This window comes from Alligator sinensis, unplaced genomic scaffold, assembly GCF_000455745.1.
Source record: "Alligator sinensis unplaced genomic scaffold, ASM45574v1 scaffold459_1, whole genome shotgun sequence".
Classification (NCBI taxonomy): domain Eukaryota; kingdom Metazoa; phylum Chordata; order Crocodylia; family Alligatoridae; genus Alligator; species Alligator sinensis.
The window spans coordinates 51,283-75,986 of record NW_005843198.1 but is presented as its reverse complement, the minus strand read 5'-3'; the positions used below and the strand labels follow the sequence as shown (position 1 = coordinate 75,986).

General features: G+C 46.5%; 1 protein-coding gene across 1 annotated transcript in view; it reads right to left on the bottom strand.

The window, feature by feature from the left end:
• Positions 1–24,704, bottom strand: part of IL16 (interleukin 16) — an 88,099-nt gene that overhangs the window by 16,847 nt on the left and 46,548 nt on the right. The window contains exons 8-14 of the mRNA XM_025194412.1: positions 13,866–14,008; positions 10,150–10,260; positions 8,291–8,405; positions 7,395–7,468; positions 7,092–7,308; positions 5,747–5,864; positions 1,875–2,007 (exon numbers count right to left, since the gene is read on the bottom strand). Of these exons, the coding sequence (XP_025050197.1) occupies positions 1,875–2,007; positions 5,747–5,864; positions 7,092–7,308; positions 7,395–7,468; positions 8,291–8,405; positions 10,150–10,260; positions 13,866–14,008 (911 nt within the window). The remainder of the gene's footprint in view (positions 1–1,874; positions 2,008–5,746; positions 5,865–7,091; positions 7,309–7,394; positions 7,469–8,290; positions 8,406–10,149; positions 10,261–13,865; positions 14,009–24,704) is intronic.

Sequence of the window (24,704 nt, the reverse complement as noted above, 5' to 3'; positions counted from 1 at the left end):
GGGGGGTCGGGGGGCTGGCAGGGATCCCCCCATGGTCTCCTCCCCCCCACCCCTAGTACTTACCCGCTCAGTCTGACTGTAGCTCCCTGCTGTAGTCACCGGGGACTGTCTGAATCATCAAAGCTCTCCAAATCTTTTCCGAAGATTTGGAGAGGTTTGAATTGATTAGGACCTTTTAATTGGTCCCCAATTTGATTTGGATTCAGAGATTCGGCCACTGAATCAAGCCAGATCTCCTCTGAATCATATCACCACCCGAAGCTTCGTACGGCACTACTATTTTTCTCTTCCATATTAATCTAATGGTAATAATTGGCTAGATAAAAGCCAGTCAAATCAAACTCTTTATTTTTAACTGTATAGTGGGTAAAGTGGCTTTAATCAGTGCTATTCAAGTTCATATTCTGTTCCTGGTATACATTTACTCTTTTCCAGTTCCTTGTCCTAAATGGGAAGTTTCGTTTGAATGAGTTTCAGATATTTTTATTTTTTTTAAAACAAATATTGCACAATCCTAAAATTTTGTTTCTGTACTACAGAGGAAAGTATTTTTGTGGTGATACCTTTTATTGGACCAACTGCATAGTTAGGATAAAGTTAGAAAAGCTTTTGAATGCCTTCCTTGTATTGCATACAGAAATAAGTTTTTAGTAGTGTACAATATTTGCTTTTTAGAAAATAAAAATATCTGAAGCTCATTCAGATGAAACTTCCATTTTAAGACCAAGAACTGGGAAAGAGGAAATGTATACCAGGAACTGAATGTGAAACACATGAATTTAAGCCTATTTTCCCACCATATCGTTAAAAAAAAACAAACCAGTAGTTTGATTTGATACCTTTGGGCATTTATACATGACACTTTAAAGTGGCTGAAGTGCCCTTTTGCACTGCGTTAATTGTGCTGCGGTTAATTGTGTTTGGCGGTGCAATGCACCTTAAATGACTTTGGGATGCAGCAAACTAAAGTACCTCCGAGCTGCAGAGGGAAACAACAGGCCTCGTGCAGCTTGACGGCTGTGCAGGCAGCCCCTGCAGGCAGCTTGGCAGCAGCCCAGGAAGGCAGGCTCCACTGAAGGGGGGAAAAAAAAGCAGTGATCCTGATCTTCTGCCCACCCAGATCCTGCCTGACTGTCTGAGGTGCATAGGGGCCTGATGCTTCCCTCTGAGGCTGCGGTGCCCCCCAGAACTGCCCGAGCCAGGTACCTGTGGGATGGTGCCTCCTGGGGGGCACCATTGCTGCCACAGAGGGAAGCACCACCCCCCAGCTCACGGACCACTTGGTCCACCAGCAGCTTGCTCTCCCCTCTCCGCCACCAGAGAGGCAGGTAAGGATCAGGTGTGTACACAACATGGGGGTTTAATTCTCCCTAAAGTGAAGTGGTGTTTTTTTAAAAACATCGCTTCACTTTAAGGAGAATTAAAGCCCTGTGTCGTGTACAAGTGCCCTTCTATTCAAAAGCTTGTCTGATTTTATCCCAACCATGTAGTTGTTCCAATAAAAGACTTCACTCACTAAAATCCTTGCCCCTCATATGATTCCTAGACTATCATGGCTATAACATCACTCGAACACCACCAAACTATGAAGATTCCTGTACCATATTTATTCACTTTTCTGTGAGACTTTCTGTCCAGTGGCTCTCATCTAAAATGTCTCTACACAAACCAGCACATGATTACAAATTTTAATATCGCAGGTTTGCACCTTGTTCTGTCCTCAGTACTTGCAGTGTTAGTGCATGGAAGGGCACCAGTATATGTTACCTTCTCTTGTTAATAATTGCCAGGGTTATTTGTAGTTTTTCTACCAATACCAGCCATTGTTCTGCAATATTTGCTGTATTCAAAAGCAGAAAAATGTAGAATGCTACCTGTGGATCTGGGTGTCTGCTAATAATAATCTGTACAGCACCAGGACTGCAGTGGCTTAGAACAGCATAAACTTCATTAAGTGTCATGTTTTGGACAGCTGCTTCATTAATTTCTAGGATTTCATCTCCACACCTATAAAGGGATGAAAAATCCAATGAGAGGATGGTAACAAACTACATTGGTTTTTCTAACATATGGTCTCACTGTGACTTTTACTACACAAGATGGACATTCACATGGCTGAGTTCCAGCACAACCAAGATTAAATTAGTGCATCTCATCAGGACCCCAGTCAGAAAATAGAAAGGAATTGGACATATGCTCCATTGTTGCATTCTGCATGAATAGGAGGTCCCTGTACTTGGAGCAATGTGCGTTTTGTATTCTAAAGAAATGACAGGAACGATGCACAAAACTGTTTTTCACAGTCGTCTGCTGTTTTCACCCACATCTTCCTTCCTGTCACCAGTGTGACATTTCACTTGTTGCGTGTTTAAAGCTGCATTGCATTTAAAAGTCAGAAGGAACAATATAGTACCTGGCCTTTACACTCAATATAGGAAAATAACTTGTTACAAATACACTTTTAGAGACTGGTTTCTGCCATCAATCTTTGTCTACAGTTTGGCTCTCTAAGGCTTTCATAAAGAAATGAAACATTGCCCCTTGTGCGAATATCTCATACTTTTTCTGCCCTGCCTTCCATCCCAAACTGACACATTGGTGATAAGAGTTACTAACATTCACTGAAAAGCAGTGGTGACGTTTAGGTGTAAAATAATAGACATTCAATCAAAAAAAGGTTTGTTGAAATTTGTGCTTTCTGCCCAACTCTAACTCTTGCAGTTCCAGCGGAAGCCGAAGGTCACAGAGCTTACCTGGTAAATCCCAGTAAGCTTTAGGGCTGTGCAAAATGTCACCAGATGTTTCATTTTGAAGCCGTTTCAATGCCTTTCAAGCTCAAAACAGTCAAATCTAAATGAAAAAAAAGCCTTCAAAACAGCTTCAAAATGAAACAAGAGCACTCAAAATGTTTTGAAAGTTGTGAAATGTTTTGAGTTTCGAAGCTGGGTTTACTTGGCTTCCGCACTGGTCCCCGCCAGCAGCAGTAGCCTCCTGTCATCCGGCATGCAGACCAGAGGCCCGCACCCCTAGGAGGGCTGCGGGGCTTTTCCCATACTCCTCCTGGGTGTGTGGGCCGCTGATCTGCATGCCAGATGACAGGAAGCTGCTGCTGCCGCCTAGGACCAGCGCTGGGCACAGCCTGTGCCCAGGGCCAGGAAGATTGGTGCTGCTGCTGGCCCCAGGCAGCAGCAGAAGCCTCCTGTCATCTGGCACACAGATCGGGAGCCCGCACCTGGGAGGAGTCTGGCACAGCCCCACAGCCCCCCTGGGGGTGTGGGCAAGCCCCCAATCTGCATGTCGGATGACAGGAGGCTGGTGCTGCCACCTGGGACAAGTGCTGGGTGCCTGCTCACTCCCGATGCCCCTGCCTGAGCCCTGCAGTACAGGTAGGGAACAGTGCACAACCCCAACCCTGCGTGCCCCACAAGCTGGAGTGAGCAGCAGTGGTGGGGAATGAGCTGTTGCTCAGTGCAGGGGAAAAAGTGGCCACTCCCGCTCCCCATAGCCGGCGCCCCGTGTGCAGTCACTCCCCATAGCCGGTGCCCCGTGGTGCCCTGCCTCTCCGCTGCATCACCAGAGAGCAGGCACAGGCAGCCCCGGCCGGGCTCTGAGCGGCTGCAGCATGAGGTGCCAGCCATGGGGACGGGGAGCAGCCACTTTTCCCCACGCTGAGCACCAGCTCATAACCCGCCACCGCTGCTAGCCTGGGCCCCGTGCCGACTCCAAGCTCACCCATTGGGGCTGAGGCGTAGCAGCAGCAGCTGGGCAGATGCTGCTGCTGGGCACGAATGAAAGTGGCCCCGCCGCTTGCCGCTGCCAGGCAGTGTTTGGTGTGGCTGCTGACCAGAGCCCACGCCACGCTAGGCTGTGGTGGGGCTGCTTCACCATCATCTCTGTGCTGCCCAGTGAGCGGCTGGGCTACAGGGAGGGAGGGAGCCACTTTTCCCCCATGCTGAGCACCAGCTCATTCCCCATAGATGAGCACAGGGTGTGCAGGGTCGGGGCTGCATGCTGGTCCCTGCCTGCACCATGGGGCCCGTGCCCCAAGGCCAGCGCCAGCGCAGCACAGAGGTGGTGACGAAGCAGCCACACTGCAGCCTAGTGCAGAGCAAGCTCCAGTTGGCGGCTGCACCAAACACTGCCCAGCCTGGGCAAGCAGAGGAGACACTTTCCTCTGTGCCCAGCAGCAGCTTCTGCCCAGCTGCTGCTGCCACAGCTCAGCCCCAACAGATGAGCCTGGAGCTGGCACAGGGCCCAAGCTAGCAGTGGTGGCGGGTTATTTGCTGGTGCTCAGCACTGGGTAAAGCGGTCTCAGGTGTCAGCAGCAGCCTCCTCTCATCTGGCACACAGATTGAGGTCCCACACCCCTGGGTGGAGTCCGGCACAGCCCTGCATCCATCCCAGGGGTGCAGGCCACCAGATCTATGGGTCGGATGACAGGAGGCTGCCGCTGCTGGCAAGTCACGAGTTTTGCTTTGAACAGTTTGAGGTGCAATTTCTCAGAAACCTCTATACCTATCTCCTTGAAACTTGGCAGGCTTCATGCTCTCAGAAGGGGCTACCATCCCTGCATGTTTCATCTGAATCATGCAGGAAATGACAAAGTTATAGGCAGTTTCATGCTTCCCCATTATAGTCTATGGGCGAAATGTTGAAACGGTGTCGAAACAGCGAAACAGTTTCGATGGAATGAAACAGAATAGTGCTTTTGAAATTAAACAAAACACTGTCCTGTCGAATCTGCAAAACGGAAGTTGAAACAAAAAGGTACTGTTTCACACAGCCCTAGTACGCATCACTCCAGCTAAATGATTCGCGTTGTGCCATAGGAAATAGAATTCTGGGAGTTGTGCAACATGGAGATTGTGCAGGGTTTGCACAAGGACAGTGGAACAGATGGAAATAGAGGAGTTGGGTATGGGTTGTGCCTATACAGATCAACTAGTAATGCTTTTTAGAAGAGAGGGAATGAAGTAACCACGGATGCTGCTGGAAAGGTGACCTCCATGAACCCCTTTGATAGCTTCAATTTTGAAAGCACAGCATTTGGCACCAGGACAGATGCTGTTAATATTTAGTCACTCTTAGTTTTGTTCTCTTAATTCTCCATTCTCATTTGGATGCCTTACTGTCCTGTTTCCTGACAGCTTAATCTTACGCCTGTGTTCCAAGCACTGACCCACCAGCATGCAAAGACAAGGTCCTGTCCTGACAAGAATGCACTTGCAGGGGCATGTGTTTCTCATGGGACAAATAGCAGCTGCGCATATTTGTGAGGCTGCTATTTGTCCCTGAGCAAGCCCCTGCACACACGGTCCAGCACGTGGCAAAGTGATCCGGATAGAGGAGTGGAGGTTGGGGCCAGCACCCTTACCTGGGGTTCTGGGGGCCTCCCAAGGCAACAGCAGCACCAAACTGGCTGCTTGAAGCCTGGTCAGAGCAAAAAAATCCACCACTGAAAAAAAGCAGTATGGTGCAGATGGCAGTAGCATGCACCACCAGAAAGGGTGTATGGCTTTGGCTGCCAGATAGGCTCTCTTTCTGGCAGCACATGCTGCTGCCATATGCGCCGCAACACTTTTTTTCAGTGGTGGGTTTTTTTGACACGGGGGTCAAAGGTGCGCATGCGCCACATGCAATTTGCAGTGCATCATTGGGACATGCCCAAGAGCTCCATCTGAAAGGGCCAGGCTGATCTGTCAGGTAAGTCTAAAAAGTTTTTTGATGGAACATGCAGTTGGCATACCTGAGTCTCCCATCCATATGAGCCACGGACCCTGGTGAGAGCGTATGGATAAATATCCCCGAAATACACTGGAAGTAAGGGATGTTGCACAAGCCAATTCCTAGGCCAACCCCAGGCTCTGAAATAATTTGTTAAGATTTGTTATGAAATAGATTATGAAATGTGTTTAAAATGTGCACATCAGATCAACTGGAGAACACTGGTTCTACACTATATCACAAAGCTTGCTAGTGCAAAACTAAGCCATGTGTATTTATGTATTTCACGCATGCAAATGAAGATTTTTTTTATTTGTTAAGTGGCAGATACATAAATAAAGTTTCACTGGTTTCAACATTTGGTTCATAATTCATTGGTAGCATATCACAGATACAGCACAATACAGCTTTCTTTTGCAAAAATCTCATTCATATATACTGTATCCCAAATCCCTGTACAGGGGGAAAGAACAACAGAAGGAGAGAGAAGAATTGAGATATGGTGTTTGTGCATGGCTCAACACTTCCTCTCTCTTTCGCTGTTTCATGCAGCTTGAGATTTTTAAGCACTCATCCCCTTTGCAGGGAGCAGCCATTTGTCTCTTAGAACTGCTACCGCCTCATAGGTGAGTCATACGCTTGTGTCATGGCATCTTTGTTTGTGGTCTTTATCTCGATGCCCTTGTTCTACAGTATAAAGAAGAGTGCAAGTATAATGTAAAGTGTATCATAGTGATGGGCTTCCCAAGTTCTTCCTGCTTCATCTGGGATCAGTTTTGAGGCAGAATATGTGAATAAGGTGAACTTTATTGGCTGATAATGTCTGGTCCCTCACCTTTGGGGCATTTAATAGGTGCTTGGAACAGAACAAATGTTACATCTGTCTATGCCCTAAGTCATTCTGCTAACACCTGTGATTATTGTTTATAAATAGAAAAGCAAAGCAGCTGCGGGAAGAGACAAAAGAAATGCATGTTTTATATGCACACGTTTCTATGTGTTACTAAGTCATAAATTAGTTGAATTATAAAGTTTAAATAATTAAGAATGAGAATGGGCAATGCGCTTAATTAGGGGAGAAGATGGGGCTCTGAATTCCTTGTTCAGAATAAGTTTAGTGATCAAGCCACATGAAAAAAAGATTGATTGGAGCTTGTGGAAATACAGTAGGCAGATGCCAACCTTTGATGGATTGCTGCCATCCTTTTCAGGAACTGAGTTCTAAATGGGGCATATAAAAAAAGAAAATCTCTAAAAATAGATGAGGAATTAGGATAAAGTGAGAAGAGACAGGCAGAAACTAACTAAGTCACCAGTTTGTGACTCAGCAACTTGGTTGTGAGCATGCACTTTATTTTACCACTTACCTTTGTTGAGGGTAACTTCCATTATGACCCTGTCATTGGGTTTTGTGGTCATTAATGAGAACGTTGTACCTTCTGAACTGAAGGAGCTGTTTTCTTTGGTTATGCATGTGCTAGCACTCAGTGACCGGCATAATTGGGACGACTGATAGCTAGAAGCAGAATGAGGTGTGCTGAGGCTTGTCCTGACTGTAAGTGTGAGAAGACCCTTTTTTGCCTGCTAGAAACAAACAAAAAAAAATGAATGGGTGAGTTCTCCCACACATGTGCAAAGACAGAAATTATGCTGGGAAGAGAAGGCATAACCTTGAACTTTTGTAAAGCATCATAATGCGTTAATCCATACATCGATTCTCCATTCAGTTCCAGAATTTCATCACCTGTTTTGAAAAGCAAAAATAAAATTGCATTACTAATTGAGAGACAAATGATCCCAAAACAGTCTTGCCTTGAGGCAAAGGCAGTAATGCATGCAGATGAAAAAATACCATTTAGAGGTTAAAATCTCCCTGATTTTAATGGATCCAGATAAGGCCCATTAGTAGTAGTATACTGCTGCTATAATAAATATGGTGTGCTGTACCTTTTTACAAATAAGAGAACTCAATTTGCCCACAGTTGATTAGGGTAGGACTCTTTGCAGCTGCTGGAGAAGCTTAGATTATTACATCTTACAGAGTAATGAATAGGCAGAGCATTGCAAAAGCATTGAAATTATGCTGAAAAGATGGTATAAAAATAGCAAAAATATTTGATTTCTCTGTCATCAGCTCTGTTTATAAATGCCCAGAAAGAACATGCTAGCCTCCCTTCTGAGTGCAACCATACATACCATGCCAATTAGGCTGTGATAGGGTTGGAGTGGTGTTGTAGCTGTGATGGTCTAGGAAATACGCAAGAAACAAGGGTGTTTTTGGTGATATCTTTTATTGGATTAACCGTATAGGTGGGGGGAATGTTAGCCAAGCTTTCTGGCATCAAGTCCCTTTCCTCAAATTGTGGACATTTGCCACGTTGGAATGGAATGAAATCACCTCGTCGTTCACAAAATACTTGAGCTGGAGTTTTCACCTTATGTCACCAGCCCCTCAAGCCATGTGATTCTTCTTTGCTATGTATTTTAAAGGTCTGTTTTACATATTTACTAAAATATTTTAAACATCCTGAAAAATCGTTCCAGAGATGTTTTAGTAACTTCTCACCTTCTTGTAACCTCCCATCAGCAGCAGCAGCTCCACCTGGAAAGATAGTCTTAACGTAGATGCCTATAGGTCCATAAATACTGTCCTTCCCTCCGACAATGCTGAAACCCAGACCCTAATTTGCAGAGGAGAGAGACAGCGTCCATACTTATTTCACATCTTGGTTTGTTTTCTGTGGTACAACATTATGTGGGCAATATAAATTGTCAGAATGATATAGTGAACATGTGTCCATACATTAAAAATATGTAAAATAAAACAAATCGATCTGATTCTGTAAATGCACTGGAAGTTTTAAAATATTCTAACAAAATCAGGCACAATGGTTAGCACACATTTACACTCCTTATGTCTACACTCTATTACCCACTTTGCCATTGATGCAACATGGGATCTTGAGTAAGTGAAGAAACCTCTTTTCACCTCAGTTTCCCCCCTCCCCACCACTTCTTGAAATGCTTTTGATACAAGAATGATCTGAGCATGTTGTGGCATTATTTTATTCCTATTAACTTATGAGGAATGTTCTGAAATTGTACTAAGGCCAGATCCATAACTAGGACTCTTGAGTGCTACCATAACCCAGGTCATAAATAATATTTTTGTATTTTATTGCACTTCACAGAATGATTCTCAGTCAGATCTGTCATCAAGACTGTTATTTAGAAATGTTTGATCTTTATTAAGGCATTTACAAGCCTAAAAGTCCATGTTTAAGCTTTTAGCTTCCATATTCTCAATTTATGCATCCCAGGTTGCAAATGAAAGTCAGTGAAAACTAATTGCATGCGCTATGCAAATATGCAGCCAGAAAGGGACAGCATACCCCCTTCCCATTTTTATATGGAAGTGCAACTATTTTCTCTCTCACTTGGATGAGATGGTTTAGGCAGTAATGATTCTGCCTTCGATAGGGGTTCAAACTAGCATATGACCTCCTGAGGTCTCTTCCAGTCCTATTTTCTGTGATACTCTGTATTTATAAATGAAGTCTTATTTGCCTGTATGTGATTTGATGGATGATCAAACTTCTTTCCCCTTCAAAATCAGACCAGAGCAGAAAACAAGACTCTAATCTTGCCAGATGCTGAGTCCCTGCTCAAGCTAGTTGAGGGCAGCTGGCACCTTGCAGTCTGCGCTCAACAGGTAAGAGGATACAACCAAACTGTTAGTTTTGTTGTGTTGAGGCTTAGGAAAGGAGCTGTATAAAAGCTGTTATTCACCCACAGGTCTGATGTGGCATGGATAGGATAGTCCACCATTCAGCCCTGACATGAAAGAAACAGCTATAGAAGTGATAAGCTTATTGGGTGCCTGTAGATGTAATTACAGCATGTCAGAGCAGACTCAATTAGTCAAGTCTGCTGGAGCGTCGTAAATACTGTGCTCCAGACAGCCTCCATGTCTTGTGTATCAGTGTCTCCATGCTTCAAAAGGGCGGCGGGGGGCCTTTAACTGAAGCTCATTGAATGAACTTTAGAGCAGTTCTCAGAGCCGTTCTAATTAAAGCACCCCCTACTCCCACCTTGGAGCATGTGTAGAAGTGCCCATTCAGGCCTTGTCCTCTCTGTTAAAACTGCCAAGAAGGGTGTCAAGGAATATCAGTTACATGATTTGGATATATTCAATAGCAACTAACTGTGACTACCACTTACAGGTCTCAGATGACTACCAGAGAGCCAATAGATGGTGATGACTTCTTGCTCACTCCTGCCTATAGATGGATTTGAACTGGTAACCCAAAGGCTTGATATCCTATTACCAGCTTCCCTGCCCATTTGATAGTGAAGTTTATTCCTGACAAAACAGTGAACATTTTAATCATGGTACTGATTACATGGTACATAGAAGCATCTCACCTTCCCTTGGCCTTTCATCAACACAATGTTTGAGATTACAGATGCTTGGGAACTGCAAGATGCATGCATTAACTGAGCACTGCTGAGTGATCTAGAAGGTCTTGAAACAGGCTGCAAACAGAAAACAATGGTTTGAATGGAGTTCCAGGCATTCTCGTACATAGCAGATGAACACACATGACTGGTTTGGGGACTGAATTCAGTGTCCCAGTGGAGACCTCATCCAGTCCTATAATCCTGTTTCAATCTTCTCTCCTTATATTTGATTATTTTAAATATAATATTAGTAAAGTAATCATTTTTACATGTCTATTGTTCTATTCACTTTTCAAGGAAGTGTTTCTATTGAGCAGGGGTTTTAATTGAAATGTGACAATGTGTGAAAATCCCCAGGGTGACAATATGGGTCATGATTTCTGAATGCTGCACAGAAAGAATGCAGTCTTAATAGAACTATGACATTCCCACAAGCACGAAGCACAGGATTTTAAGTGGTGGAAGTAAATTTCTAAATGAGTCAGAGAGCTTGTTTAGCCAGGCACCAGTGGATTTGAGCAGAATTGTCTGAATCCGGAGCCAGTACTTCAGCAGTTTTTCAAATGCATAGGATACTAAGACTAAACCCCGAGGATGTGCCTATATGCTATTCTAAGCCCACTAAAATTATATGAGTAATATATTTTATTAGACCAATTATAAAGTTGGTAAACCTGTTGTAAAAGACAATCATGGGGGCACAAAACACCCTACATCGGGTCTGAGCATTTTGGGCCTGAAAAACATATCTAACCTCTCTCCCAACAAGAAAGATATTACCAAATAAATCTGCATCTTACATGCTCTCTGGATCATCATGGTTACAACAGGATAACATTGCTACAATTGTTTATATACTCAGCAATTACAATTCTGTGTTAGATTTGTAATGTACAGTGTGCTCCAGTCAGGTGCAAGGCCTTAAGACCATGCACTTCCTGTGAGTCTGCCCTTACTTGTGCAGAGGGTAAACAATCCCGGGGAACAGCCTGTGCAAAATATTTTGCAACTCATTAAGACTTTGAGAGAGGTAGTTAGTCCTGTTAGTCTGAAGTTATGCAGAAGGCAGGGTGAGACAATATTTAAATGACTTGATTCCTTTCTATTTCGTCCTCCTGCTCTCTGCAAGTCCATCTATAGCAGCTGACAAGTAGGCTATAGCCTAAAGAAGCTCATACTTTTTCAAGACTTGTTTCCTTGCTGGGATGGGTACAGAAGTGCTCTGTGCATGTTTTACAGTGCTGTAATTTAGAGCACTTTTATAGCACTATAAAGTTGCAGTGCTCTTAAACACGACAGTGTTTGGTGGAGGGGGCCTCTCAGCCTCCTCGCACTTTCCAGGCTCGGAGGCAGGGGGTGCTTTGCAGCCTCCTGGGGCTTCTCTACTGGTCAGAAATTTGACCAGCATACAGAAGTTATTTAAAACACTGTAGGTTGCTAAAGTGCTGTAAAATACAGTGCTTCAAATTCAATACCTCATTTAACAAGGATTAATTTACAGCTCTGTATCCATTTTAAAGTGCTGTAAATCTCTGCACTTCTGTTAAGTCATGGCAATAAAGTGCTTTAAATGGCAAAAAAAAGCAACTTCTATACACACCCTTGTTTCTCACAGCACTTTAGAAGGCTTGGAATTGACAGCTCTCCCTCAATTTCCATAATTACTCAATTATATTTCAAAGTAGAAGAATTCAGCAAAGTAGGCTGAAGAATTCCTGTGCATAATAAAGAGCTTGTGCATTTAACCAAAAGGGGGTAGCTGGTGTTTCATAAAATGTAAGCAATAGGACAAAATTAGGGCTAGTGTGATATGTAGTTAAGTGAATTAAGCAATAATCTGATATGCATATAAATGGAACAAACTGTACTCTTTATTTACTTGGTGTCAGATGAGAGTCTATGCCCTACAAATATTAGTGGTGTGGATTACTTTAAATGCACATTTTTGCCAAGGCATTTGTGCTTTTGGACATTAGGGTCATGACAGGGATTGTCTGAAGACTGCATTGAGAATGTTAAATTCTTATTCCTAATCCTATATTTGTTGCTGGTTATTTCTGTATATGCAGACATGTCACAAGTTTTCGGTGTTTCAGTTTTGCTGTTCATAAAATGGTGAAAATTATAGAAACCAATAATATAGCGCCTTTGATGGTATACTATTAGTCAATGCCTCTACAAGTGCATTGAAGATTTAAAGTGCTATGTACTGTTGTTAAATAACAGCGTAGAATTCTCCCCCTTGATTAATGTAAGAAGTAGGACTTACTTTTTGTTGAATATAAATGGTGAGAAGCTGATAACTATTTACAGACAGACCACTTCCTTCACCACATGAGACACGATGAATTTTAATAAGAGTCTATAGTGATACACATAATGAAGTCCCCCCTGTTTGAACATTATAGAGTGGATATTGCGAAGCTAATTTAAGCACACAGTTGAGTTATTACCCTAGGCTAAATTTACATAAAGTTCAGCAGGGCCAGATGCATTACCAATGAAACTGAGCAAGTTTGGATTTTCTACAAATTTGTTTATGCAATAAAATGAAACTAACAGGTGTGGGGCAATCTAGTGCTTGGGATCCCAGCCAAGAAATCAGCTTTTTCGTATGTCAGGAAATAAGCCTTGAGCATTACATGAACATTCACTCAGTACAGAGCTACGAATGTGAGGATCCAGGAGATGTCTGTGCCAGGCCACAAATATGCTCTGATACGTATGTGTCTATCAGTGGGGTGGATTATTTACCCCTCAGATGAGGGACTATATCCCTGTTAGGGATCTGAAGGATGTACTAAGAGAAAGGTATAAACTCACACGTAGTTGATTCACCAAGACTGAAATTTATCTCACTTAGGAGGGGCACTTCCTTTAGCAGAAGCTCCATGCTTAGGTGTGGCCAGCAGGACAGATTAGCCATACCAGAGAGGATGTAGACAGATGTAGCAATTGATATCAGAGGATGCCAGTGTAAACTGTTATGATGCCAATGTTACATCTCCATGATGCTGTAGTGATGCAAGTGTAGGAAAAACACAGTACAACTTTAACCCGTCTTTCTTCAAGGCCAAAGTTAGCATTATTCCACTTTTCACTAACACTATAGGATCACACAGACAGATCGTAATAGCTGATGTGGGTTCCAGAGAAACAGCTCCCCTCCCCTTTCCAAGTGACTAAGAGGTACATTTGTCCATACCCAGAGCTAATCCCCTGGTTGAGGGCTGGTTGTGCTAGTGCACTCTCTGCTAACTTCATACACATTCACATGTGTTCAGGGTGAAATGAAGAAGGGGCCTCTGTGGATCCATGTGTAACTACAAAACCCTGCATAGGGCAAGTGGAGGGGCAGGGGTTTCCTAGAGAAGCGGCCAGGAAGCTGCCATGCTGTCCTGTAGCCTCTCCTCCTATCCTGGCCTTGTTTTGCACACAGTCATTTTCATGGCTTTGTGCAGGTATGGAGTTGGGATGGGGAAAGGGCTGACAGGCAGAGGTGGCATGGCTGAAGTAGCACAGAGATGCAGATTCTTTGTATTGCTGTTCCTGCCTCAATGATGTGGCCGTCAAAGTGAGAAAGTTCTTGCAGGAAACCCAAATGCAAATATTCTTTGGTGTGTTCTTACTGAGTCTAGTGAATTTAGCCCTTCTGATATGTGATTTCCTGTTGAACTTACCGGAGCTCTTCCTGCCGAACAGTCTAGCTGTTGAGAGAGTGATTTCTGGTTACAGTAAAGAGAATGGGGCTGTCTGTCTCTGTATGCTGCTGCTTTCTTGGCCATTGGACAGTCAATTTCCCCTATCCAGTAAGGATTTACACCTATTAGAGACAGGACATACAACACACAATTTTTCACAAGCATTGGGTTCAAACACTTTTGAATGGAACAGTTAACAGGTACTCAATAAACTCCTCTTAGGAAGACATTTTGGGTTGTGAATCTAACTGGTGAGGATGGGAGTCCCTGGATCCTTAGAAGCCCCCACTGAGTTTCAGGTGCACTCAGTTCATATGACTTCACCTTCACAGACTGTCCCACATGGGGACTGTTACAACAGTTATCTTCACTGTATTAATGATGCTTTTGGAACAAAATCACTGTAATTTGAAGTAAAGAAGATACAGGAACTTTTTATAATGGAATCAAAGGAGGTACCAATAATAAGACACATTAAGCTCAGTTCATCCATTTGGTGTTAATCCGCCCAAGCCATGTAATACCAGAGTGGATCCAGAGCTGGTGTGGAGGCACCCACCTTTTGGACCACACTGCAGGAGCAGCAGCTGGGGGCATTTTAAGTAGGGCTGCGTGAAGCTTTGGTAGCCAATTCAATTTGGAGGAGATTTGGCCCGATTTGGGGGCTGAATCTCCAAATCCAAATCGATTCAGGAGACCCATTAAAAGGTCCAATTAAATCAGAAGCCTCTGAATCGATTTGGAGATTTGGGTGGTCCCCACTTGCCACTGCAGGGAGCTGGACCTGGGCTCCATGCCATTGAGTAGGGGGTGGGCAGGCTAGAGGAGGGGGGAGGGGATCGTGGGGGGGCTGTGGCCTGGCCTCATTCCCCACCAGCTCTCCCAGCTCTCCCGAGTGCCCCCCGACCTGGACCCACCCTTGCCCACTCCCCCAGCCTCCTCCTCATAGCTGCCCTGCCTGGCCCTGGTGTCCCAGCATTTTAAAAAAACAACAACAAACAAACAAAAGCCCTGCACTCACCAGCTGCAGCAGCAGCGATCGGAGCCTCTGGGGGCTCATGGAAGAGCCCCCCTACACAGCGGGGGCAGTGAGGATTGCTCCCCCACCCCGTGCCTGGCACCCACGTGGCAGCTGTTGCGTCATGCGGGTGCAGCACAGCTCGGCAGGGCGCCACACATTATCCCAGAGCTGGGGCAGCTCCAGCAGCCACCCACAGTACTCAGCCCACATGGCCCCAGCTCCCAGACAGCATGCAGAGCCTCACGGCACTCTGCTGAGCCATGCTGCACCCACCTGATGCGACAGCTGCTGCATGGGTGCCAGGAGAAGGGAGAAGCTGCTGCATGGGTGCCAGGCGAAGGGGAGCCCCCCCTGTGCAGTGCAGGGGGGCTCTGCCATGAGCCCCCAGCTGCTGCAGCTGGTGAGTGTGGAGCTTTGCTTTTTAAAATTTATTTATTTTTTTAAGTGCCAGGATGCTGGGGCCAGGCGGGGCAGCCACAGGGGCACTTGGGCAGCAGGCCAGGGGTGGGGCCATGATCGCTGCTGCCATGCCCCTGCCACCAACACTGCTGCCGCCTGTTTGATTCAGAGGAGATTTGGCCTGATTTGGTGGCTGAATCTCTGAATCTGAATCGGCCAAATCAAATCGGGACAGTGATTTGAATAACCAAATTGAATCACTGTCCTTCTGAATCGGCCAAATCCAAAGCTGAATTGAATACTTGCTGCTTCGCACATGCCTAATTTAAGTTTCTGAAGCAAGTAAGAATTCCTCATCTCCCTTCCTCTCCATGCTTCAAGTCGCATTCCCTCCTCTCCCCTCCCCTTCCACTCTCCTCTCCCCTGCCTATTACTGCTGCTGTTCTCACCATCACTGACTGACTCGGGGACAAAGGGAGCTCAGAGCCACTCCTGCCCTGTCCCAACCAAGCTTCACAGGGAGCTGGGCTCAACCAGGGACAGCAGTACTGGTGGGTGGGTTCCCCCCCTTGTCCATTTCCCCCAGATGTTTCACCAGCCTGAAGGGGTGGCATCAGCCTCTTCCCAGTGGCGGGGCTCAGGTGGGCTAGACAGAAAATTGGGAGTGCTGTGCAGACAAAGGCAGGACACAGGCCCCATGGGCTGGGCCAGGCTAGGAGCACTGCACCTCTGTGGGCTGTGAATGGGAGTGGTGTGGGCTCAACTGCATGAGATGGGCATTGGGATCTGGGGAGGAGGCGGGGGGGCTTGGGCAGGGGAGATGCTGGGAGGGGTAGCTACAGGGGGGCTAAGGCAAATTTTGGGGTATCTGTAGCTCCCCCAAGCTCCCTCCAGTGCTGCCTCTGCCAGCCTGAGAGCAGGCTCATGGGAGGGGACCAGGGACCTGCCCACCCACTGCTGCTGCCACTACTGCTATCCCTGGCTAAGCCTGTCTCTCTGTGCAGCCCAGCTGGAGGGCAAGAGCAACTCTTGAGCTCCCCCATGCCCAAGGTCAGCCAGGGACAGTGGCAGTGGTTGTGGGGTAGGGAGGGAATGGGACGGGAGGTACAGTGCCTCTCAACACAGAGGGAAAGGAAGGAGTTGCAGAGGGGGAGAAAGATTCTTACCTGATTCAGGGACTTCAAAATAGACTTTAAAATAATCTGCAGCTGTTGCTCTCATGGTGTGTCCTGCACACCCTGGTGGGGAGGTGGAGGGTGCAGCCACCCCTGCAGCATTAATCACTGATCCCATACCCCTTTACAAAATCCTAGATCCACTCATGTGTGAGACCGATGTGTTGGATCTTTTATCTCTTTCTTTCACCAGGGAGAAAAAGAGCTATTTAAGCTTAAAGAACAATGTTGGCAAAAGACTGATGGATGTTAACTGGCTGGAATAAATACAGCATGGAAGCTTGAAGAAAGCTGCTGACCTGCCAAGGAGTGAGCCTTCCAGAAAGGCTCATGTTTTAAGATTTATCTTAAGTTGTAACACCTTTTAGGATTGACTGGGTACATTTTGAAAGGGGCTACATATGGTACAAGGTAGCAGGGGACTGGATTCAGTGGCTCAAGTTGATTTTTTTTGTGTTAAAATCCTGATTCAGACTTTGCAACTGTAATAAATCACTGATTCAGCAACCGTTATCTGGCTGCTACCTAGGAGGAGGAATGTGACTTAAGTATTGCTGTAAAGGTAGAGGCTTGGAAGGATCAGGCTACCCTTTTGCATAGTGGTTGATATATAAAATATGGTTTTATCTGGTTCTATCCTTGTACATGTCACCACTGTCTCAGCTACTATACTCCTCACAGCTATTGTATAGCAATAAGGCTGAACTGCTTTCACTTATCCTGTAGGGATACGTCAGGTAAGGATTTCTGTTCATGTAACAGACTGCCAATGTGGGCTCACCAGATTGGCCCGAGATACTTACCCTGGGCTAGAAACAGTGCCGGTGATCTCGGAGCGACCCCAAGGGTGGAGCAGGGGAGCCCTGCCCTGTGGAAAAGGAGAAGCCAATCGAAAGAAGGGGTTTTCAATCCCCTCATTTGCATGGAAGGGGGATGGCCGGGGTTGGGAGCCCGCCACCCTGAGCCCTGGTTGGCCGGTTTGCAAGCCAGGGAGGGACTGCTGGAGGGGATAAAAGCAGCAGCTGAACTGGCATGGGGGGAGCTGCTGACAGTGACTCCGGGGAATGGCACAGGAGGCCTAAGAAGAGCTGGGGTAAGCTGACCCAGCAGAGGGAGCAGAAAGACCCCTCTGAAGAGCCTCGAAGGCCCTGGGAGAAGGCAGCGGCAGTCAGCCGTGCCGCTAGCCCTGCAGCAGAGAGGGAGCCGCAGCTAGGGCTTGGGGCAGAAAGCTGGTGCCCCAAGGCCCCATCGCAGTGTGCTGGACATGCCGGGTGTCCCGGAGGCTAAGGATGGCAGTCGGCCCCACACTTCACTGAAGAGAAGAGGCAGTGGAAGCAGGGGGCAGCCACCAAGGAGGCAGACACCACCCTGGCACGCTATTGTAGGGAGTCAGGCAGACCAAGGCAGGACTGGAGCTTAGGTGGCTTCAACAATTAAGGACAATAAAAAGTCCTTCTACAGATACATAGCGAGCAAAAGGAAAGCACAGAGTAACATAGGGCCCCTGCAGAACAAATCAGGTCAGTTGGCGGTTGATGCAGAGAAAAAGGCAGAGCTCTTCAATGAGTTCTTTGCTTCAGTATTCCTGAGTACTGGCCAAGATAATTCCCTCCCCTTGAGCATAGACAGGTGTCCAAAAGGTACCAGACCACCAAAGGTTAGTGCTGAATTAGTTAAAGAGCACTTGGAAGGGCTGGATGGGTACAAGTCAGCTGGCCAGGATGACCTCCATCCACGGGTGCTGAAGGAATTGGCCAGTGCCATAGCTGAGCCACTGACACGGCTATTTGAGCACTCATGGTGCTCTGGCCAGGTCCCTGAGGACTGGAAAATGGCCTACATGGTGCCCATTTTTAAGAAGGGGAGAAAGGATGAGCCGGGTAACTTTAGGCCAGTCAGTCTTACCTCTATCCCTGGGAAAATACTGGAAAAAATCATCAAAGAGCACATTTGTGAAGGCCCAGCAGGGGAAACAATGCTGAAAGGAAACCAGCACGGGTTCGTCACAGGTAGATCCTGCCTGACAAACCTTATAGCCTTTTATGACCAGGTTGCACACTGCCTTGACACAGGAGCGGAGGACGATGTCATCTACCTGGATTTTAGGAAGGCCTTTGACACAGTTTTGCATCCTATTCTCATAGGGAAGCTAACGGGCTGTGGAGTGGATGCCTACACAGTCAGGTGGGTGGCTAACTGGCTTAGGGACCACTCAGAGAGTGGTGGTGGACGGGTCATTCTCGGAATGGAAGGAGGTGGGCAGTGGGGTCCTGCAGGGTTTGGTCCTTGGACCAATGTTATTTCATAGATTTCATAGACATCAGGGCTGGAAGGGACCTCGGAAGATCATCGAGTCCAGCCCCCTGCCCAAAGGGCAGGAAGTCAGCTGGGGTCATAGGATCCCAGCAAGATAAGCATCCAGTTTCATCTTGAAGGTGTTCAATGAAGGCGCTTGAACCACCTCCGGTGGCAGGCTGTTCCAGACCTTGGGGGCTCGGACAGTAAAGAAGTTCTTCCTTATGTCCAGCCTGAAACGATCTTGAAGTAGTTTGTGACCATTCAACCTCGTCATCCCTTGGGGCGCTCTGGTGAACAAACGTTCCCCCAGATGCTGGTGGTCACCCCTGATAAACTTGTAGGTGGCCATCAGATCACCCCTGAGCCTGCGCTTTTCCAGGCTAAAGAGCCCCAGGGCTCTCAGCCTGTCATCGTAGGGTCTGCTTCCCTGACCTCTGATCATGCGCGTGGCTCTTCTCTGGACTCTCTCAAGCTTCTCCACATCCTTTTTGAATTGTGGAGCCCAAAACTGGACACAGTACTCCAGCTGCGGCCTCACTAAGGCCGAGTACAGGGGGAGAATGACGTCCCGGGATTTGCTTGAGAGCAAAAATAAAAATGTTTGTGCACTCCCTGCTCCTCCATTGCAGAAATCTATTTTAATCCGTTTTTAAAAACACACTTATTCTCTAAAGCAATTGGCTCCAAAATGTGGTACCTCTACTTTTGCTATTTACACACTCTCCTTTTTCATCCCTAAAGCTATTTCTTTCGGATTTGGGGGTTCCCAGTTCCTGTCATCTTGCTTTAGTTCAATCTATTCTAGATGGAGCTTTACCTGACGATTGCCTAAAAACGAGGCGCTGAACGCCGCTGCTTAGCGGCGTTCCTGTCAGAGAGTGCATTTTGCACGGGTTCTGTGATTTGGATTGACATACCACTTGTTTCTGTATAAATATGAACTCGCCATTTTCTCAACCTCCTGAAACCCTCAATATTTTGGATCTTGGAAATGGCCCGTCTCCTTATATGGTACTGGAGCAGCCGCTAAAGTTAGAGAGAGAGTTTTGCTAAAAGCTCTTTCCATTCTGGTGTTAGAAAGGAAAAAGGAGAATTGGCAATTGGGAAATTCAAGTGCAACTGCTTTCTCCGCTTGGTTCAGTAGAGGCAGAGTTGCTTGCTGGCATTCAGAACTCACTCTCTATTCTCCAAATAGTTTTGAAAAATAACAGGGTTCAGAAGGATGCCAAGGTGGGCTAAGTGGAGAAACGTGAATGTAGTGGGTAGGGTGCGTGAGAAAGTCTGTTACTAGAAATGGATTTACCCTGATCTTGCAAGCTGCTCTGCAAGGGGGGATTCCTGCCCTGCAGGAAATCAATGGGGTCTGTGGGATGGAAGGGACAACCCAGCTTTTGGCATATTTTCCATACTCTATGGACCCCTGGATTTGCAGTTTAGTACATCTACACAAACAGCCATCTATCTTATTCTCATCCTTCTAGAACCACATGAAGGCTGTCACTCCAGCTCATATGTTATTCAGAGTTAATTCAGTGTCTGCAATTTTAGTCACTATATATGGATAACTATAGGAAGCTGAGTGGGGCTCACTCCGCTACATACTGTACAAATGTTGTCAGACACAGTCTATTATGTCCAAGTATTGTGTCCACATTTTGCAATAGTTTTAAAAAAAGCAGGCAGTAGTTTCCTATTCTTTTGGGCTCACAGCATGTTGTCTGCTGCAAATCTCTATTCACGTTCTTACAGGATAACACAGTGGTGTCACATTCATCATTAAATGAATTAACCGTTAACCCTATATTTACACTCCTGCTATAAACAGAAGCTTAATTTGCTGCACTGACAGTCGGTTGCGTGCCATTTGTATCTTTTCTGTGCTATTTGGTATTTATATAGCACTCAAAAGTCACTAAATGCTTTACATATTAAAAAATACAAGTCCCCATCTGGAAGGGTTTTCCACCTTATAGCTCAATTCTGTATATTCGTGTACTTCTCATAGGCGTTCTGGAAACAGAGGTCTTGCTGAATTAGTTCTTAGGCAGCATTACATATATAGATAATTCCTAATTATGCTATATAACACCAACACCAAGCCCCTCTTTTCAACCATCACAGAATGAAAAGGAGCATTCCTACTTCGGCAGATGACAAAACAAAGCAGAGCAAAACAAATACACATTTTCCAGGGCAGATTTCACAATTGCAGTATTCCAGCTGAGCAACAGCTGGTTGGAAGAACAAAGCTGAATTCTTTTAGGGTATTCATTCGTGACATTCCCAAAAAGGAAGCAAGACAGATGAGGGAGAGATACAGCTCTTTACAGTACCTTGGCTCATCTTCAAGTGGCACTCCACTCTGCATCGGAAAAGAATTGCACCTTGTGTGCAAGAACAAGTGCGATCTTCTTTAGTAATGCTAGGAACCCACCATGCTCAGAGCTGTATCGGAGAGAGAACCAGGATGCTCTGCGTTCAGGCCCAAAGATTTGCCTGTGTCAGCAGTGGGTCACGCTGGACTTTTCTATGGGGCTATTCAAACCTTCCTGGCTGTGGCCTAGCAAGCTGCTGAGGTCATGCAGGCCTGATCCACCTTTGCTGACAGGCAGAAAACACAGACACTCATCACTCTGACTGTAGCACTGCCCAGTGTAGGAGGGTAGCAAAGCCGTCCTTGAGAGAGTGGAAAACAGCACAACTTTGAATACACACTGCTACCCTCTCTTTTGCCTTTGCCCCTGCCTTGGTATAACAAAGAACATTTAAAAAAACCCTTACATTACCATATGCAATTTAAAAAAATCTTGTAGCACTCTTAATTCTCAGTTATTTTTCATGTATGCACTCTTACGTAGTCCTGATTCATTATTGCTTTTGCTTACATTTCTCCACTTCCTTGTTGGCTGCTTATTTAGAAATGCTAAAAATAATAAACGATACGGGTAGGACAGCTTAGCTTTCTCTCAATCTCTGTGTTAATTCTGGCTGTCGTGCGGAGACAGATTCTTTAGTAACTACAGTAATTCACCTGATACTTGACCTGTTGCTTTGATTACCAAAGATATAAATCTAAGCTATCTGAGCATTTACTGTATGTATCACCTGGGGAAGTGCCAGAAAGCAGGAATGAAATATTGGCTCAGACTTAAGGAAACTGTTATGCTAAGGGTAAAGTTTCAAGAGAACCGAGCATTTACTGTACATACTATAAGGGAACAACAGGTCCTGGATGAGACGTGATGAATTGTTATGCTCGCCTCAGCCTGGCTAGAGGCACTCTCTAGTGGTACAGTTCCAGTCTCATGAAAACACTCTAAAAGACTAATTGGACTAATCAGAATAGGAAAGATCTGGTGTACTACGTTATAACAAATCCTCCGAAATGTGTATACTGTTGCCCACACAGGAATTGCCATAACCTTTTAAAAATTCAACATTTAAATGGCACGAACAATACAGAGTGAGCAATCTTTAAAAATGTACATGGATCTGAAAGGACGAACAAAAAAAATCATCTCCACACCCCACCTGTGAAGCATCTTGTTGTGAAAGAGATAAAAGATAATCAAAGGTGGGTGGAAAATAATTCCCAGGAGGATGAAAGAACAACAAAAGAGTAAGACTGACACAAAGGCAATTTCCCAATCCTCCTGCATCTATGATGTTGGTGTCAAAACTGGTTATTAATCTAAAACATGATTCAAGTCCCAGTGAACAAGAGGGTCTACCAGCTTAAAAGCGCCGGTGGGTCCGTCTGCTTGGAGCCCGGAACCAGGGGCTCCGTCTGGGTTGCCCTCTCTTAGGTGCCAGGGGGGGGGGCCGCGGTGCCCGAGGAGACCATCGGGGTGTGGCGTGTGCCCATCCGTGTCATGCCTCTGGCAGGCTGGCTACGGCTGGGGCTGTCTACCCTGGGGAGCGCTCTGGCAGGGTCCGGGCCCTCCCATGCGCCCTCCCGTGCGAACTCCGCGCTAACTCACGCGCCGGCAGAGAAGCGTGCCTGTTTGCGCAGCCTGTTCGCGCGGCTCCGGTTATTAATCTTCATTAAATAATGAAGATTATTTAATATCTTCATCAGTGATTTGGATGAGGATGTGGAGAGCACCCTCTCCAAGTTCACAAATGATACCAAGTTACGGGGCAAAGTTAACACACCGGAGAGCAGGGAGCAGATACAGGCTGATCTGGACAGGTTAGATCAATGGGCAGAATGAAATAGGATACAATTCAACAAAGATAAATGTAAGGTACTCCACCTAGGAAGGAGGAATCCCCAGCACACCTATAGGTTGGGGGATAACCTCCTCAGCAGCTCAGAAGCTGAGAGAGATCTTGAAGTCATAGTTGACTCCAAGACCAACATGAGCCAGCAGTGTAATGAGGCCATCGACAAAGCCAATCACACCTTGTATATTAGCTGATGCATGATCAACAGATCGAGGGAGGTGATGCTCCCCCTCTATGCGGCATTGGTCAGGTTGCAGTTGGAGTACTGTGTCCAGTTTTGGGTGCCGCACTTCAAGAGGGACACAGAGAATCTGGAGGGGGTCCAGAGGAGGACCACTCGCATGATTAGTGGCCTCTGTGAAAGACCCTACGAGGGGAGGTTGAGGGATCTGGGTCTCTTCACCCTTTACAAAAGACAGCTGAGGGATGACCTTGCAGCTGCCTATAAATTTATCAGGGGAGGTCAGCAGGGAATTGGTGATGTGTTGTTTACCAGAGCGCCCCAGGAGAGGAGGCTTGACAATCACCTGGCTAGGGTCGTCTGACCTTGATCCTCTTTCCTGCCAGGTGCAGAGGGTTGAACATGATGATCTATTGGATCCCTTCCGACTCTATAATCTATGAATCTACTGCTAAGGTCTTCTAGTGTGTAACATAGCCGTGTCCAGAAAAAAATCAAACATAATGAATGTAGGAAAATCACCAAGGAAGAGGTCAGGTATACTCTGTAGGCAGTAGGGCTGTGCAAAACAGCACCGTTCCGATTCAACTTCTGTTTTGACGATTCAATAGAACTGTTTCGTTTCAAGTTTCATTTCATTTCGAAAACACTGTTCCATTTCATTTCATCGAAACTGTTTTGCTGTTTCAATGTTTCGCACATAGGTTATTATGGGGAAACATAAAATGCAGCAGGCAGGCAGATTGGGGGCTTGCTTGCACCCCTGGGAGGGCTGCAGGGGCTGTGCCAGAGTCCTCCCAGGGGTGCGGGCACCCCAATCTGCCTGCCAGATGACAGACCGGTGCTGGGCACAGCCTGCACCCAGTGCCTGGGAAGATCAGTGCTGCCCCCGGCTCCTCTCATCTAGCAGGCAGACTGGGTGCATGTACCCTCGGGAGGACTTTGGCACAGCCCCTGCAGCCCTCCCGGCGGTGCTGGCGGGCCCCAGAACCCCCTGCTGGCTGACAGGAGACAGGTGCTGCCACCTGCTGCTAGGTCCATCCCTGTTAGGGGCAAATCAGGGCAACCGCCCTAGGCCGCATGCTTTGGGGGGCCCCACAGAGCTGGGCGGAGTAGCCGTGGTGACTGCACTGCCAGTGCCAGCAGCTTTGCGTCTGGCCTCTCACTACCCCCTCCCCACCATTGCCACTGATGGCAGCTTCTTTGCATCCAGGGTGCACAGGATTGGGGTGGGGGCAGGTCCCTGCTTGAACTGATTTGCCCCGGGCCCTGCACCCTCCTCGGATTGAGGGTGTGGGGCCCAGGGCAAATCAGTTTGTGTGGGGACCGGCCCCCAACTCTATCCCATGTGCCCTGGATGCAGCTTCCTTGCTTCCCTGCCTCCTACTACTGCTGCCACCGCCAAGGAGGGTGCAGGACCCAGAGCAAATTAGTTCGTGCGGTGACTTGCCCCCCCCCCAATCCTGCATGCCCTGGATGCAAAGAAGCTGATGGCAGCGGTGGCAGGCAGGGGCAGG